General features: G+C 52.8%; 1 protein-coding gene across 1 annotated transcript in view; it reads right to left on the reverse strand.

Annotated features, from left to right (window-relative positions):
- DNAH11 (dynein axonemal heavy chain 11) overlaps positions 1-18253 on the reverse strand; it is a 257321-nt gene that overhangs the window by 19185 nt on the left and 219883 nt on the right. The window contains exons 66-74 of the mRNA XM_031940270.1: positions 12098-12302; positions 11519-11683; positions 8374-8514; positions 7284-7454; positions 4653-4775; positions 3489-3682; positions 2948-3096; positions 2471-2598; positions 1543-1770 (exon numbers count right to left, since the gene is read on the reverse strand). Coding sequence (XP_031796130.1) covers positions 1543-1770; positions 2471-2598; positions 2948-3096; positions 3489-3682; positions 4653-4775; positions 7284-7454; positions 8374-8514; positions 11519-11683; positions 12098-12302 — 1504 coding nt within the window. The remainder of the gene's footprint in view (positions 1-1542; positions 1771-2470; positions 2599-2947; positions 3097-3488; positions 3683-4652; positions 4776-7283; positions 7455-8373; positions 8515-11518; positions 11684-12097; positions 12303-18253) is intronic.

Raw genomic sequence — 18253 nt, forward strand, 5'->3', positions numbered from 1 at the left:
AAAATGCCATCCACCTCCAGAGAGAGAATCCATTTAGTCTGAATGTGGATCAAGGCATAGTATTTTAAAGACTTTGATTCAGATGCTCCCTCTGACCCTCATTAATTGAATGATCCCAATCTCTAAGCCCTATTCCCCTCATCCATAAAATATGAGTAGTGATACCTGTAGTGTCTTCCTCATAAGACCAGCGTGAGCCTTGAACTAGATAATTTGTAGGAAGGGATGTTCTAGCTTTTCAGCTGAAAAGCTTCATGGCCTTATTTGGGGTTTTCTTGGCAAAGATACTGCAGTGGTTTGCCATTTCCTTCTCCAGTCCATTTTACAGATGAGGAAACTGAGGTAGATTAAGTGAGTTGCCCAGGGTCACACAGCTGGCATCTGAGGTTTTGAATTCAGGTTTTCCTGACTACAGGCCCAACGCTCTACCTATCCCATCACCTAGTGGCTCATATATAACTACAGAACTTCATTTCCCTGGTCTCTTCTCGGGACTAAAAAACACCAGGGCAACAAACGGCCATCTTTCAGCCTCTGAAACACAATCGGGGACAAACCTGTAGGGGGTACAACTGGTACCTCTGCCAGTCACAGGTCAACAAGCACTTCCCCAAGCTGAAAGGGTCTGGGGGGTCCAGAGCAAGGAGCCCCCTCCTTCCTGCAGGTGGGCTCACTCGTCTCATGGATACGGGCCTGGCAGCCGCACGTCCCCAGGGACCCCAGGCTCACCACCAACTGCTCTGCATGCACAATTACCTGCTCCCTCCTGCATAAGTTTGCTAACAAAACCCAGGCTCCTTTTTGGGGGAAACTTGGCCATCTGGGTGTGGGGAGAGCCAAAATGCTCGTCCTTTTTGCCAGCTTTTAGAAGAAGCAGGTGTGGAGATGAAGGGGACATGGGAACCTCCTGATGGCTCTTTCCCTGGGCCCTGCCACCCTAAGGGGCCCCGCCACCCAGAGGCGTTATTCTGGAATGCCCGGAGGACCCAAGGGGCCGGATAGGGAAACATGCTCCCTGGTTTGCTAAGTGGGCCACATGTTTTGACCGGAAGTCAGATCCACAGATTAAATTAAATTAAATCTGAAATGTTTTAAAACAAGCGACCCCGCGCGTAGAGCACCCAGGCCCCAGTCTGCCACCCACACTCGCTCGGTCACCGGCATCCCCACAAGGACTTGGGAGTGGACGAGGGAAGCGGACGTGCCGAGGGGCTCAGAGACAAACCCTGAGGCCGGGCCTCCCCGCCTCCAGGACGAAGGCTCTGTCCGTGACACCATACTCCCCCTCCTACTTAATTGTGTAAAATGTGGCTCTTGTGGAAACCCGGTGAATCCCACTCAAATATACTGAGACTCTCCTATTATGGCTTTTGGCGGGGATATTATGGAAAGAACCAGAAAGTGTGACTGAGCCAGCCAAGTTTGCTGCAGGATTGAGCAGAGAGCGGGTTCCTCGATCTGGACATGGAAGGGGGCTGTTAACGCTAATGATCCGGACCGGGCTGGCCCAAAGGTCCGGCTCTGGAGGCTTCCTGTTCTCACCTGGCTGAAATTGTGGAGGGCGGCGTGCAGGTTGGCCAGCATGCCCGTGGGGGGCTCGTTGGTGATTTTGATGGCGTTCTCCAGCAGGCCCGGAGGGATGACGTGCTCCTCGGCGCTAGGCGCCGGCTCCACGCTCATGAAGACCCGGTAATCCCCGTGGCTTTCGTGGCCCAGCCGCTCCAGGAGTTTCTCCAGGGTCCCCAGCCACTTGGCTACCAGATGGACGTTCTAGAAAACAGGGCGATGAGATGGAAAGGACGCTGGACAGGGGGGCCTGGCCCTGGATCCTGGCCAGACAGCCGGGACTCTGGACATGCCCGAGCTCTGGGTGGGCTGCGAGCTTTATGGGCTGGGATCCCCTTCTCTGGGGCAGGGAGAACGTAAGCCCCTGGAGGCGGCAGGATCTTGTTTCCATCTCTGAAATACCAGGCCTGGGCACGGAGGGATGGGGGCTGGACCTCAGTCCTGCAGCACATGGGCAGGGACTCAGGGAGGTGCAAGTTCAGATTCTGCACCAGGTACTTGCGCACTATAGGAACCTGAGCAAGCCCTTTATTCCCTCTTTGCCTCAGTTTCCTCGGCTGTAAAATGGGAACAATAATACCTCAGAGAATTATTATAAGTGAGGTGCCATACGGGTGACTCCCAGTGTGCTCTGTGAGTGCTGTTGTGGCTGTAGTTTCATGGAGCTTTTAAGGGGATCCCGCAGGACCCCCCTGGCCAATTTCTCTCCTTCCTTGCTTCCTTCCCTTCCCTGCTCTGCAGCCCAGCCTCGGTGAGTGCGCGGGAGAGCATCTGTTAAACATTTGTTAAAATGCTGGATCTATCGGGGCTTTGGGTCCTCTCCCGGAACCTCCTACAAGGGACGGCGCTGTCAGTCCCAGCCCGAGAAGGACCCTCCCTGACCCTCCCCGGCGCTCCCCCGTACTTGGAGGATGACCCAGTGTCCGTCCCTGGAAGCTTTCTCCAAGGCCACTTCCGCCACCATTTCTTGCCCTTGTCCTAAGGATATGTTGTGGAACTTTCCAGAATCAATCGTGAAGCCCAGTTTTTTGCCTGGGGGAGAAAGTGAGGAAGAAGGAGAGAGGCAGGAGCCAGCTGAGTTCTCTCTCCGGACACCGGCCGCCCCCCGGCTCCATTCCTTCCCCCCCCCCCCGGGCCTTGCTCCGGGCCAAAGGGAGAGCCGCCCAAGCCCCGAACTCTGCGCCCAGCATCGGGACGTGCCCGGAACACGTCTGTGGCCTGCCGAGGCGGCCTTTGGGCTCCCCGAACTGCCCAGGCCCAGCAGGCAGAGGGGGCAAGGGCCAATGTGGGGAAGGGGAACGGGAGGGGGAAGAAGGAGGGGAAAGAGAGGGAGGGAGGGAGGGGGTAAAGGAGAGAGAAAGGGAGGGAGAGGGAAGCTCACCCAGAATCTCCACATCCTTGAGGGCGTCGACCCCTGGGGACAGGATGAAGCACACGGGCGTGGAGGGGCTGCTCTCCTGGTAGGACTTGCTCAGCTCCAGCCGCGGCCCTTCCACGTACTTGGAGCCCAGCTTTTCCTCCACAAAATTCCTGTTTCCCAAGACAAGGAAGGTGTCGTCATGGGCTCTGAAGGAGCAGGGAGTGGACGTTCGGGGCCGAGGGGGCTCTGCTTCTCCCCGAGATGTTCTGGGGATGCTCAGTGACAGAAGCCCCCTCCCAGCCAGCTCCCAGCCCCGGGGGTGGCTGGGGCTCAGAAAGGTTGCCCTTTGCCCCATCAGAGACATCTCCGATCGCCTTGTTGCCCACTGGCCAATGAGCTACTTCTTGTGCCTGATCTTTCCTTCTCCCCTGCCTCCTGCCGGGTGCCTCCGGCTTCCCCCCTACCTCCTCCCTGAGACCCCTCTGGATCCTCCTCATTTTTAGTTCTGTCTTTTTCTTGAGATTCGTTGGTCCCGACCCTGCGCCCCGGAGCCGCCGGGTACCTGAGCGCGTAGGTCATGCGGTCTGGACGCAGCGCCCGCAGCATGATCAGCTTCTGCAGGGCGCTTTTGCTTTTCCACTCCTGAGGGAACTTCTCTTTCTCGGGGCTCTCGGACTCGACCCACTTCTTCCAGCGCTTGGCAGAGCCCTCCACGTCTCGGTCCAGCCCCCGGAACGCGTCCATCTGGGAAATGGCCTGTAACAGACGAGGGAGGGAGGAAGAGCTGGGGGCCTGGCTAGGTCTGGGTGTCCAACTTCCTCTGTGCGGGAGCTCTCTCCCTGACGCAACGAGCAGCTTCTATAACCAGTCACTGGGGCAAGGAGAGACTGACCCTCACACAGGTCATGGCTAGAATGGTCAGAAGCAGGCCCTGAACCCAGAACCCACCCCCCCAACTGGAGCTTGCACCCCCAACCCACGCTGCTCCTCCTCTGAAGGAACGGCCCCTCTCATCCCCACGTTGTGCTGCCCCTCTCACGGTCTGTGGCAGAAGCCCCCGGCTGGCTCCCTTCGTTACCACTTAACGGCGGGAGTGACGAAGCGGACACATGGGCTATGTGGAGACCCCGCCCGCTGCACCTTCTCTGGCCCCACCAGGGCCTTTTGGTGGTTTTTAAAAGTAACGGGAATCCAATTTTTGAGACAATATTCGATCTGGGCAATTTTCTTTCCTTAGACAAATCTGAAGGGTCCTTAAAAACCAGGACTAACTGGGGCGACTGTGGCTCCACAGAGCTCCTACAAGGAGGTGGAACAGGCCATTTCCCCGTGTCCCACCTGGGCCTCCCCTCGGGGCTTCGGACGGAAGCCCCTCGGGAGCAGGGCTGTCACTGACTGCGCCCCCTGACCCTGTCTGCCACCGTGCATGTTTGGGGAACGCTACAGAGCTGCCGTCATACAGACAACGCTGACTCAAGGGGCCCCGGATCTGAACCCCGAGTCTGCCATGTGCTCCCTGGGCGACTGCACTTTGGGTGCCACAAGGGCCCTCAGAAGCCCCTTGCCCGGCCTTCAGCATCAGGGCACAGTGCCGAGCCCCGAGTGGGGGAGGCCGGCCCAGAAACGGGCTCTGACAGCTTCGCGGCTCTCGGGCTCCCTCTGCAAGCTGGAGAGAACCGAGGTTCAAAATAAGATTCTGAAACTGCCAGACGCTCTCCTACCCCACCTTAATGGCGCTCCACGACTGCGCCGTCAGGAAGTCCACGGGACTCGGGGAAGCGCGATCCACCGGGGAGCGAAGCAGGAAATCCAACTCGGGGCCTGTGATCTCTTTATTGCGCAGCAGAATCTTGAGAGTCCCCAAAACAGAAAAAAGGTCATTAGCTTTTCCTCCCGGCCCTTCTCCCTGGGAGCGCTCAGCACTTCACCGGCGGGAAGCGGGACATGGCGAGCTAAGCGGAGAATTCCGCGGCCGCCCCTTCTCCGGCTCCTGCGAGGGCTTCTCCGTGGCCCCCGCGATTTCCTCACCAGTCACGGAAACCCAGTTTTTCCAAAAAGGCGTCAGTGATGGAGGCAGAGCACTCCCGCCCCGGCACCTGTCAGCACTGAATGAGAGAGCCTGAGATCCCAAGGGGCCTGGGGATGAAGGCCCCCAGAAGCCGGGCTGACCCCCATGCTTCAGGCTGGGCTGAGACCAGGCGTGGTAGGGGCCGAGAGCCAAGCGTGGGGCAGGGACTGGACGAGGAGCCAGGGAGGGGAGAGCAGGGACGGCGCAGGGCCCATCAGCAGCATCCCGGGACCGCAGGTTTCCCTCCTGAGGGGACGTGGGGAGGGTCGCCTGCTCCTACAGAGTAAGAAGCTGAGACCCGAGGAGTGACAAGCCCGAGGCGCTCTCCAGCGAGCACATTCGGACCTCAGTCCTGGGATATTACATTTGGGAGAGTTTTCAAGCATGTGGAAGGGAGGTAAGCCCCCTCCTGCAGGCACCAGGGTGGAATCAGGAGCTGGGGCGGAAGCTCCAGAAAGGCAGGTTCAGGCTCAGGGTGGTCCCAGGGTGGCTGCCTTGGAAGAGGGGGGCTTCTCTCTCAGAGGGTACAACAGTGTGTTATGGGGGGAGGTCCTTTTTGGTTCCTTTGGGCCAGAGGGTTGCAGGTCAAACCTGGAATAACCCGAACTTGAGTTCTTGACCATGAGAGTCATCATTACTTTTGAGGGTTGAAATGAGATTCAACTTGATTTTGTAAAATGAATCATAAAATGAAGTAAGTGAATCCTAATTCATGGAATGATATTCAGGCAAGTGATCCATAAGCATTTAGTAAAAGCCAATTATCGTGCCCAGCGTCGCGGATGGTGCTGAACGTTCTAAGGTGAAAGCCTCGGGGCCGACAGCACCCACAGGGACAAATAAAAGCAAGACTAAACAGAAGGTGACCTGGGGGTGGGGAAGAAGCCACTGGGAGGCTGGGGGCAGATGAGGAGGAAAAAGGCCTCCCGGAGAAGGAGGACGTGAAGGAAGTTCCGGTCGTGGATGGTGATGGGCAGCCCCGCGATAGGAATGTCTGGACCAGGGAGTGCACAGAAGGGAGCAGTTTGGAAGAAGGTGATGGAGGAAGGAAGGGGTCAGACTGGGGACTTGTCCAAAGTCACACTGAATAAATGGCAAAAATGGGTTTCAAGCTCTGGCCCCGATTCCAAATCCAGCCCTTCCCTGTATGCCCTGTCTTAGAAGATTTTTTAAACCAGTAGCGGAAATCCAATTTTTTTTCCCTCCCCTTTCACTCACTGAAGGTCACTGAAGAAGAGAAAATAGGACAAGACACGAGGCTGGGCTTGTACTGAGAGTGGAATTGCCAGCAAGTCGCCATTTTTGCACTCTGCCAGCTACAAGGTCAGATCCGCCTTGTGTAGTTGCTGTTGCCAGGTCATTTTTGCATCATGTCCAACTCTTGTGACCCCATCTGGGAGTTTCTGGACAGAGATGCTAGAGTGGTTTGCCATTTCCTTCTCATTTTACAGATGAGGAAACTGAGGCAAATGAGACTGATTGGTTTGGTCAGGGTCAGAGCTAGAAAGTATCTGAGGCTGGATTTGAACTCAGGAAGATGAGCTTTTCTGACCTCAGCCAATTGTATCCACAGAGCTCCCCCAGCCGCTCTGTAATGCAGACAAGATAATGCAGACCATTTATGCCTTGGTTATATGAGAGAGCGTAGATTGTCTCTCATCTCCTGATACAGCCATAGGATGACCATCCTACATCTGAGCCTTGGAGGCTTGAGTCAGTTGGGAGCCATGTGTGGATCAGAACAAGCTTAATGACCATCCTGGTCAACTGAGGGGCAAGAAGCTTCCAGGAAAGCCTTCCCTGGTCCAGTGGGTCTGAGTGTGGGATTCTTTGATGAATGAAGGATTTTGATAGGAATTTCTTAATAAATGCTTTTCATCCACCTTTCTTTCCTTCTTCCTTCCTCTTTCTTTCCTTCCCTCCCTCCTTCCCTTCCTTCCTCTTTCCCTCCTTCCTCCCTCCCTCCCTTCCTTCCTCCTCCCTCCCTCCTTCTTTCCTTACCTCTTTCCTTCCTTCCTCTTCCTTCCTTCTTCCTTCCTCCCTCCTTCTTTCCTTTCTTCCTTCCTTCATTCCACCTCTCTCCCTCCCTCCCTTCCTTCCATCCATCCATGACTCCATTACTCCATTCATTTACCCATCTCTAACTTAAATTCTTACGCCCACAGCAGACGCCTCAAGGAGTCCCCACCAAGAAACGATCAGGCCGCCCCGACTGCCTCCGTGAGACGGCAGAGCCGCCCACACTTCACCCTGTTATCCTGGGAACACTTGCTGGACACACGTTCCTACCTGGAAAGTCATCTGCGAGAGGAAGGTGAGCTTGTCCTTCTCAAACAGAGCCTGGCTGGTGTGAAGGAACACGGAGTAGGTGATGCTCTCCATCAGGTTCCGGATGCGCTCCTGGCCGTCCTCTGCCTTCCCCGACTGCCTGATGGCTTTATGGAAGAGGCTGTTGAAAGCCTGTGGACGGGCAAAGGGTCTCTTAGGATCGACTTCCTTCTCCTTAACCTGGGGCCAGTAGTGAAGATGGGGGCTTGTCTGGGTTAGCTACACAATCTGTTACAGGGGGTTGTTTGATTTCTACACGTTGTAGAAGAAGATGGGAGCGAGAAAATAAATTCTTTTCAATGGAAAATGTTTAAAAATCAGGTCATACTGCCTCAAGTGTCCCCAAATCTCAGGCATTGAATGATGTGGAAAAAGAAGAGGGCTGCATGGCAGCTCTGGATGTTGGCGACAGAAAAGATTTCCTCCTAGTGTGAACCACAAATGTCACCCTCCTTCTACCCCTGCCTATGCTCACTCACATTTATGCTTTCTATCTCTGCGCCTCTCTCCCTCCATCCCCCCCCCTCCATCTCTGTCTCTTTCTGTTTGTCTCTTTCTTTCTCCCATTCTCTCTTTCCCCTTTCTCTCCCTCCCTCCTCTGTTTCTGTTTCCCTCTCTCTGTCTTCCTTTCTCTCCTTCTCTCTCCCTCCCTCCTCTCACTTCTCTCTTTCTCCCTTCCTTTCTCCCTCTCTCTCTCCCTGCAGCCTCCTCTGCCCTCAAGGAGCTTTCTTCCCCTTTGGGAATCCAGCATAAGCCCAGGGGAGTAAATCCTCAGGAAAGTTCAGAAAGCCGAGCCTCAGTTCGGTGCAAGAATGTCCCTCTTGTCATCCCTCGAGCTCGAGATCTGACATGTTTTGTGGAAACCCAGAGATGGAGCATGGCGGCGAGAGCCCGGCGGGCGGGGGCCGGGCTGAGGAATGGGGGCGGCCCAGCGACTGCCATCCCACCGGGGCCCCCGCCGATGGGAGGCTTTGTCAGAGAGCCTCGGGCACGGGGCCGACGTGCCCGATGTGCCCGACTTTTACAAGGGCCCCGGCAGGCGCGAGCTCACCTTCAGGGAGAACTGATAGATGGGGTTGATCTTCCGGAGGTCGTTAACGACAAAGTACAAGAGCGCGGCTCTGCCCGCCACCGGCCGGTAACAGTCCCTGGCTTCATTAATTTTGGCTTCATTGTCTTTGCCTTCAGCCACCTGGGTTGGGAGGCATTAAAAAAACAGATCAGGTCAGTCTCGGTGCCTCTGGCCGGGATCTGACGAGGAAGCGACACGTCTGAAACAAGAGGGCGGGTGAAATATGGGCCCCGGCCGCGTCCAGGACTGGGGGCCCCACGGAGACGGACGGCCCATGTCTTTCCCCATGTTCTCTTGTTGTCTGACCTGAGCGGTGAGAGACCGGGGAGGGCAGGAGTGCTCAGAGATGCTGAGGGCCACGTGCAACAGAAAAAAGAATGAGTTTTGGGGGTCACGGAACCGGGGTTACTGACGGGAGCGAGTCCCTCAAAACGAAGGGGATGCGATTTTTCTTGTGTAGCAAGAGAACGGTATAAATATGTCTACGTGTATTGTATTTAACAAACTTAACATGAATGGGACTGCCTGCCATCTGGGGGAGGGGGTGGGGGAAAGGAGGGGAAAAGCTGGAACAGAAGGTTTTGCAAGGTCAATGTTGGAAAATTACCCATTGCAGGTGTTTTATCAATAAAAAGCTATAATAAAAAAATGAAGGGGACTGGATGAGACCAGGGCTGTTTCTAGTTTTAGGAAAAAAACAAAGAACAACCAACTCATTTTATCCTCACAACCACCCACAGGAGGTGGGTGCTATTATTATCCCCATTTTTATGTTGAGGAGACGAGGCAAAATGACTTGTCCAAGATCATACAGACATAAGGGTCTAAGGCAGAACTTGTGCTAAGGTCTTCCCGGCCCAAGCCCAACACGCTACCCCGTGGTGTTGTCCTGGGGGTCCATGAATTATCTCACGTGTTCTCGTTGTGATTGTTCATGCTGTGGAGTTATGGCAAACTTACGGAGGGACGCACGAGGTGAGGGGTCGGAGGGACCGAGGTCGCTATCCCTGGAGGAAAGACCCAGGCTGATAAGCTCAAATCCATCGAGGGCATTAAGTCACAGAAAGGACATGAGCTTGATTTGGTGGCTGCGATTTGCCACGGGCAGGGGGCGGGGAGGGAGGTTAAAGGGGCCTCTGACTTGGCCGGCCTTGGTCTCTAAAAGCTTCTTTGGACCCAGGAATGCCTGTTAAAATGCCGCTGGGTCGGTTCCAGGCCAACAACTTTATCGGCCAACAAGGTATTCTGGTCCAACCAAGGTCAACCGTGAATCCGTCCAATGACGGCCCTGGGCTAAAGGGAAAAACGGGCTTTCTCCATCAATCCCGCCCATCTCCTTTGGCTTGTAAGTCCCGGAGAGTTTTATTTAGCTCACGCCTCTGGGCTTGCCTCTGACATGTTCAGAGCGGCCATAAAAGAAAAGCCAGCTCATTGAGTGCTATTTGAGTAATTGAACATTTGCTTCTTTTCTTTAGGACTAGATTTTGATCAAAGACATGATATTTTTCCAAGGCCTTCTCCTCCCTCACCCCAGAGCCTTTTCTGCAGACCGGCCTAATCCTGGGGGTCCGGCCAGGGAACACGGGGATGTATAATAGAGAGGGATGTCTGGAACCTCCCCGAGGCCGGACAATGGCAGATAATAACTGGGGGGTGGGGAACGTGGGAGCTGTCCTCCAGGATTTGAAGGGCTGTCACTTGGAAGAGGGATTAGCCTTGTTCCTCTTGGTCCCAGAGGGCAGCAGAACCAGAAGCCCTGCAAAGACGCAGATTTAGGCTTTTATGTTAGGGAAAAGTCTCTAACAATCAGGACTGTTCTGCCGGCGAATGAGCTGCTGAAAGGGCTGCTGGGACCCCTCCCTGGAGCAGTCGGGATGTGGACCCAGAGGGACACGGTAGAGAGACTGGTGGCCACTGGGTCTCCTCTCCCTTGGAGATTCTCTGATTTTAAGAATTAATTTCCCAGCTTTCCCGTGGAGAACGAGCCTGGGGCAGAGAGGAGTCTGGCCGCTCTCAAATTCCAGGGTTGGGAGTCTTAAAAATTCGGTTTCTTGGGAAATTTGCTTTTGATGTGAGAAAGCATGGAGACTGCTGGGCACTCGGGGGCCCTCCGGGGGATACACTAAGGGTGCCAGGAGGGCATGGTTTGGGGCAGAAGCCTGGAGCACCGGGCACAGCTGCGTTTGGGCAGCCTCCGCCTCCTGCCGACTACACTCTCCCTCAGAGCTTTGTTTCCATCCCCCAAGGCCCAGGGCACCATGAGCCACTCCTTTGGATACTGGCAAGAAAGACTGGATAAAATCTCAGAGCTGGGAAGACCCTGAGAGACCCTGGAGTGCCGCTGGCCCCAATCAGGAGCTCACCCCCTGTCACGGGCTGGTGGACAGGAGTGTGCAAGGGACCTCAAGTGACGGAGGAGGAGACTGAGGTTCAAGGGGGCCAAGGGACGGGTCCAAAGCTTCATGGGAAGTGCCAGAGTAGATGCTGCGTGCTCCCCCTCTGTCTCCGTTGCTGTCTCGGGGTACCTTTCTCTCCCTGAGAAACTAGAGCCCCAAAGGGTGTGGGCACCCACACACACACAGCTCAGGGTGAGAATCCTGCTATTCTCGTTGTGAGTACGGACTCCAAGCTCACCGGTGTATTATATACCTACAGCCTGGGCCTGTGGGCCAACGTATCCCTGCACACGCATGCGCTCCCTGAATTTAGTGCCCAAGACGAGGCTGCCCCGGGGTCCCCACATCTTATGTGTCCTCGGGCCACTCCCGGAGCCTCCTCCTTGGGGGAGATGAGCCTGGCCTTGCAGTGGCGGAGCAGCCCTTCTGTGGCCTGGCCTCTCAAAGCCCAGTCCCCGGGGTCACCGGGCGACCTCCCAGGTGGCCTGTGACAGGGACAGGAAGAAGGTGCAGCTGCCGATCAAGGGGAGGCCTCTGGGGGACAATGGATGCATGCAGACTTTCTGTAGACGCTGCTTTGCTTCTCTTTCAAGCCAACCCATTTCTATCATTGGAATCTGGGGACCCGTGTTTGAATGCTGCCGGTGATGCTCAGCCTCGTGGCTCAGGTTCTCAGGCGCAGCAGGAGAGCTTGGGCTCGGCGGCGGCTCTGGGGCTACAGGACCTACCTTGAGCTCTATCTCTGCCGCCGTCGCCTTGGTGGTTTCCAGCTTCTCCACCAGTTCTGTGTCGTCCAGGAAGCTTCCCTCCGCTGTGGACAGGTGCAGGAGAAGGTCGTCCTCCAGGTGCTTCAGATCGATCTTAAAGTCATTCTGCTGCTTTGTCAGAACCGACTAAGGGGAGCCCAGAAAGAAGGGGTCAGCACAAGTCTAGACTTTCGGCCACCCTCCCCGCAGAGCCAGGGCCCGGGGCTCCGTCCCACGGCCATCCGCCTCATGTGGCCTCATGTGGGCAGGGGTCCCGATGAGACCCCCACCTGGTGGGGACGTTCCCGGAGAGCCCTTGCTACCTGGTGCAGGCGAGCAGAGGGAATGCTGCCATCTCCCTGGCTGGCCCCCCTTCTCCCCGGGCCGGGAGGGACCTTCTCATTCTGGGGAGGGGGCCGTGAGGGGGATTGAGCTGCCCTGGATCTCACGCTAGAGTCGGGCCTCAGATGCAGGTGGTCCTGGCCCCCAGCCCGCTCCCTCCCCGCTGCTCCCGTCAGAGGCTAGCTCGCGGAGGCTGGCTTTTGTTTCTCCCTGTCCTACCTTGAGGTTTTCCAGATCCGGCCTCTCCACGCTGACCACGTCGGCCAACAGCTGGGCTTCCAGGCCATCCTCGGTGACCGTGAAGTTGAGCAGGGTGGTCTGAGCCTGGAGCTCGGGCTTGTAGTGAGGGTTGGCCAGCTTGGTGTGCAGGAGCAGCCGGAAGCGGGGGTGGAACTCACATTCTCTGTCTCCGAGCCTGATGAACCTGGGGGCCGGAGATGGACACTCGGAGGAAGCCCCCACCTGCTGTGGGCCTTGACTCTCAGCCTCTCCAAGGCTTGTAATCACAGTCCCCAGAGAACAGAAAGTTCTCCATCTCCCCCCCAACCCTCGCCCTTAACTGCCAAGTACGAGAGTCCCTGAGCCGGCGTATTAGTGGAGCAAACACTGGCCTTGAGAGGAAGCCCCGAGTTCGGATCCTGCCTCATACACTCTCTGTAAGATCCTGGGCAAATCACTCAACCTCAGTTACCTCCTCTGTAAAATGGGAGGGTGGTGGAGTTCATTTGAGCTTGAATCTATGAGCCTGCCTGGCACATCGACTCCTGTCTGACAGATGCTTCCGAATCCGTCTGTGTCCTTGGGGCCCAGGGCAGATCCCGGAACTAAGGCGTAAGGACGTTTGTGGGATATATGGGATTACTTGCTAACTGGAGGGAAGGGAGGGAGAGAAATCTGGAGCAGCAGATTCTGCAGGATGAGCGCTGAAAACTTACTTTGCATATAGTTTGAAAATAAAAAGCTGGGTAGAGGAGGGGGTGGGGGGGAGGGAAGGAGAAAAATTTGGAACATAAGGTTTTGCAATGGCGAACGTTGAAAATGATCTGCCTATATTTCAAAAATAAAAAGCTGTGATTAAAAAAAACTATTTGTTGATTGGTTTAATGAGTATCTTACAAGTCGGGACCCACAACCCCAAAACTTTTTCCAGCTTTCATTTTTGGAGTCATCTGGCAAAAGATCCATGTTTCACTTAGAAAAGACACGTGATTTTGGGCACCATTTTAGGAAGGGCCTTGATAAATAACAGTGTCCAGAGGAGGAAAGTCAGGACAGTAAAGGACCGTGAGGTCTATCCCTGTGAGGACTGTTTGAAGCAGTTGGGGACATTTATCCTAAAGAAGTGAAGATTCATGGGGGACATGAATATTATCTTCAGTTGTCTGGAAGGAATCAAAGAGAGACATGGAGTCATAAATAAAGGAAATTACCTTTCCATGGAAAAGGGATTAGGCTTGATGTAAGAACAAAGGTCTCAACCATGAGACCATCTCAAAATAGAATAGTCTTCCTCCTGAGTAGGTAGGGAGCTCCCTATCATGGAGGTATTCAAGCCAAGGCCGGATGATCAGCTGTTAGAGTAGGCGTAGAGAGACTCCCCCTTTTTTTCTGATATGGGTTGGACTAGACTGAGGTCACTGAGGCTCCTTATTCTCCAATTCTCTGAATAAATCCTCAAGCCCCAGATAGTGAAATACAGACAGAGAGTTGCTAGGAGGAGCCAATGGGGAGAGGAAGTCCCGTCCTTCTCCTTCGGACAGACTCGGCAGCTTCCCTCCTGACATTGAGCCTGTGCTAGAGGAGGGAGAAAGGACAGTGGATCCTGTGAGAGTTCAGGTAGTACCAAGGTCCCAATGTTACACGAATGGAAGGAGGAGGAGATCTGGTCATAAATGGACAGTTTAAGCCTTGCTCTGAAACACTATTTCATAGTTTTGTGATTTTTAAAAAAGATTTCCTGAGAATAATCAATTGTCCTCAATGGGTATGTTTATGGTCTATGAAAGACAAAAAATGAATAATGACTCAGTGGATTTTATCATTGCTTCTAGGTTAATTTTTTGTTAATTGCCGAGCCGGGAAAATTAAACAGACCACAAATGCTCTCTTGTGATTTGAAGGATCTAAGCAGCAACTGTGTTAACCAGAGGGGTGGGGAAAAGGATAACCCAAGTGCTGTTCTGTTTCCATGAAAGACAGCTACCCAAAGGTTATGACGTCAAGGATGGAAAGACCAGTCAAGGAGCTCCTAAGTTAGACAAAGTCAAGGAAGAGACGGGTAAGAAAAAGAAAGTAGGAATCTGGGGAACGGTCAGGCACATTCTCAAGGAGGAGAGTTACCTCTCAGGCTGTCTAGGAATAGATGGTAAATTATTTTTATCATCTCTAGGACAAATACCATGGTAGAATGTCCATGAGATCAAAGTCACATTCTCGGTCCAGATTTTAGATCTCAAGGAGACTTAATAAGATTTCCTGGGGAAAATGCTTCATTGGGCATCACAGACCGTGTTCAAAACCCACTTCTACCATTTGACTTTGGGTCAATGATTTCATTTCTCTTATTTTCCTCTTCTGTAAAATGAGGGGCCGGAAGATGCCTAATGACCTCTGAGGTCCTTGCTATGACCCTGAGCTTGTCATTTTGTTGATTAAGAAGCAAGGGATCTGTTTAAGGGAACACCTTTACTTGTGTGAGATTGAGCTGGAAGTAGTATCTTGGGCTACCAGTGGCCTCCGGTCCAGCACCTCTAACTTGGAGCTGGACCCAAGGGGGACCCCATGAGAGACCCTGGATCATTTAGCCCTAAGCTTTGTCCACTTCTGGAAAAGCCATTTCAGTCCAGCCTCAGACACTTATTTTGGCAAGTCACTTAACCCCTTGTAAAACAAGCAAATAATAACAATGGCAACAATAACAACAACAACCAAAAATGGCACTCAAGAGGAAATACGATACTTCCAAGTACTGAAGCCTCAGCTTCTCCTGGGAGTGATCCCCACGACATGGAGGAGGGTTTCCACACCAGGTCTGCCCATCAATCTCCTGGCTCCAGACTGCCCAGGACAAAGGCCATACTCCAAGGTCTGGCCTTTAAAGCCAAAGGCTTTACATTTAGTTCCCTCCTGCCTCTCCTCATATTCCAGCCCATGGGACTTCCCTGCTGCAGAAGCTTGTCTCAGGCTGGAGACATCCTCCTTCCTCCGCCTCCTCCAGGAAGTCTTTCCTGACTCCAAAAGGGAATCTTTCTGGGGTGACAGTCTCAAGAACAAATCCTTCACTGCTACCTCTTCCCCCTCATTTATTTTTGTGGCCATCCATATTTTTCTTACAAGAAAGGCCACCAGAGCTAGGTGGTGCAGTGGATAGAGCACCAGCCCTGAAGTCAGGAGGACTGAGTTCAAATCTGACCTCAGACACTTAACACTTCCTAGCTGCGTGACCCTGGGCAAGTCACTTAATGCCAATTGCCTCAGCAAAAAAAAAAAAAAAAAAAAAAAAAAAAAAGCAAAAACAACAAAAAAAGAAAGGCTGCCAGAATAAAGGGGGACCCCCCTCCCCAAGTAGGCACTGGTTCCACGGTGAAGGAGGGGCGTTCTGTCCAACGACCAAACTCCTTCCATGAGACCTTTTCTGACCCAAACCCTCTCAAGACTCCATGCTCATTTATTTATCAGTGAATGTGAAGGACTGTCCTAGGTGGCCCCAGAGAACAGAACTAGAAGCAGGGAGGTGTAAAGGCAGGTGGAGACCATAGCGGAGTGTCTAAGCTCCAAGGGCTCTCCAAGCAGCTTCCTGTGCTCCCTCCACTGTACCCCATGGTCCAAAGACCCTCCCCTCCTGGAGACGCCACTTGGAGGTCTCTCTCATCGGCAGGAGGCAAGCCACAACCTCCCTGAATCTCAGTTTCCCTAAAATGAGTACAGATGACCTTTCTATAATTTCCTGATGGAAAATATGGCGCACACAGGCTGCGAGTGCTTTTTAGTGCATTTCTATACAGGTTAAAAAAAAAGGCAGGAGGGGGCTTCCTGGAAAATGCAATAAAACTCACCCACTAAGGGTGGGGGACCCGTCTCCCCTCCCAAACACACACAAAACTCGCCCAAGAAACTTTTCAATGGACCTCAAAAAGCCTTACGGCAGCCCGCTGCTTCAAATTGAAGGGCTCTTGATTGGGCGAGTGACCTCCAGCCGCTAGGGAGGGAGGGCAGCAGAATGGATGTGGACAAGGGAAACGGAGGCGAGGAACGGTTACTTAGCAACCCCAGCAGGAGCGGACTTGGTCCAACCCAGCTGGGGAAGAAAGGTTTTGGCAGAAAAGTCCCCAGCTGGTGGAGCACCCAAGGGCACGGGGCACAGTCCTGAATAGAAGGAACAGGTAAGCAGCGGCACGCTAGGCCTCCTGGCAGAAAGGCCCTCCTGTGGGGGAGGGAGCACGCTCACACGCTCACATTCACACAGTCTGTGCTCCCCGGCTGCTTTTGTGTAGAAAACAAGTCAAAGCTTTAAAAACCTGGCCTTCTAGTGGATCATTTTCCTTTTGTGTTAGAGATATTCAGCCACAAAATGATAAAAGCTGCCGGATCTGTCGCTCTGTGCCTTACAGAACCTTTTTGTGTCCAAACAGAGATCAACCACAGTTCTTCCCATTTCACAGATGAGAAAGCACTTGCCAAAGTATCACACGCCCGGGAAGGTCTGGAATTGGGTCCTCTAATGGCCAGGTCAGGACTCCTAGGTGAGAGACCACATTAAAATGCAGAGGATCCTGGCTCACATCATACTGACTGGACACGTGGGCGTGGGCCTGTCCTTTGTCAGGGGCTTTTAAAAACCTAGCAGCAGCAAACTCCCCCCAAGATAATAAAAGAACAGGGTAATTCCACACCGTCACACCTGTGCAGAAACAGGCAGAAGGAGCAGTGGAGAAATCATCGGTTAAGAGGACCCGAGTTCAAATCCAGCCTCAGACACTGTGTCTTTGGCAAGTCACAAACTCTTTTTGCTTCAGTTTTCTTGTCTTTAAAATGTGGACAATTGAGGCAGCTAATGGTCATGCTGCTGGCGGCTGTGTCGGGGGTGACCGTTACGGCGGCTGGGTTGGCTGTCGTGGGAGTTGTGTTGGCGATGGTTGTTAGGGCTGGTATCGGATAGTAGTGGGGAAGGCTGTGCTGTTGCGGTGGTGAGTGTTAGCTTTGTGTGGTTGGCATAGTGAGTGTTATTGTTGTGTTGTGTTGTTGGAGCAGTGAGTGTTGTCATTGTGCTGTTGGAGTAGGGAGTATTGCTGTTGCGCTGTTGAGTAGCGATGTTGTCATCATGTTGTTGAGGCAGTGAGTGTTGTCGTGTTGTTGGAGTAGGGAGTGTTATTGTTGTGTTGTGTTGTTGGAGCAGTGAGTGTTGGGTTGTTGGGGCAGTGAGAGTTATCATTGTGTTGTGCTGCTGGGTCGCGGTTGTGATGACAGTACAGAGGTGGGGATGAGCACTGCTGGCAGTGGTCGTCACGGGTCCGGCTGTCATGCTGGTGGTGGGCGTTGTTATAAAAGAAATCGCGAATGAGCAGGGATGAACAACCCGGGTGGTTAGACAGAATGAACCAAAGGGAAGGACATTTTCTACCTTGAAATTCATTTATTTAAGAGTAAATGGTCAAAAAAAAAAAAAAAAAAAAAGAAAAAAGAAAAAGATCAGAAGTTCTTTAATGATGCACGCTTTATATACATCTTTCTTCCTGTTCTATGATGAACTTCAAATGCCCTATTCCAGTTTTACCAGGAGACCTCCTGTTTTTACTCTGAGACAGAGTCACAGAAATGGAATACGAGAAGACAGTCACCTTGGTTTGTCCTTGCTGTTTGACCTTGAACAAATCATTTTATAACTGTCTGCCTCAATTTCCTTAATTGTAAAATGGGGTAATAATAGTACCTACTTTCTAAGATTGTTATGAGCATCAAATTAAATATTATCTTGTATTGGATTATTATTAATTATTATAACACCCAACAGCCTGTTTTTAACAACTAGCAAAAGCCTTTTACTCAAGAAATTACTTTTCCTACATTTAAAATTTCATTATCTATATGCTTGTTGCTCTTCAATAATTCTCCTCAAGGACAGGGACTGTTTGACTTTTGTCTTTGTATCCCAGGGGCCAGCCCACTGTCTGGATCCAGGAGATGTTTAATAACTGTTTGTTTGTAGTGAATTGACCTTCCCTGAAACCTGTCTGCTGAAGAGGAGGGGAAAAAATCCTGGTAATTCACAAGGTATAAGAGATAGCCTGGAACATATTTGGAAATTAGAGATGATTCTGACAAAGAAACGATTGTTCCCATCTCATTGGAAGAAATGGTGTTTTAATGAGCTCATTA

The sequence above is a fragment of the Sarcophilus harrisii genome, chromosome 5 (genome assembly GCF_902635505.1).
Source record: "Sarcophilus harrisii chromosome 5, mSarHar1.11, whole genome shotgun sequence".
Classification (NCBI taxonomy): domain Eukaryota; kingdom Metazoa; phylum Chordata; class Mammalia; order Dasyuromorphia; family Dasyuridae; genus Sarcophilus; species Sarcophilus harrisii.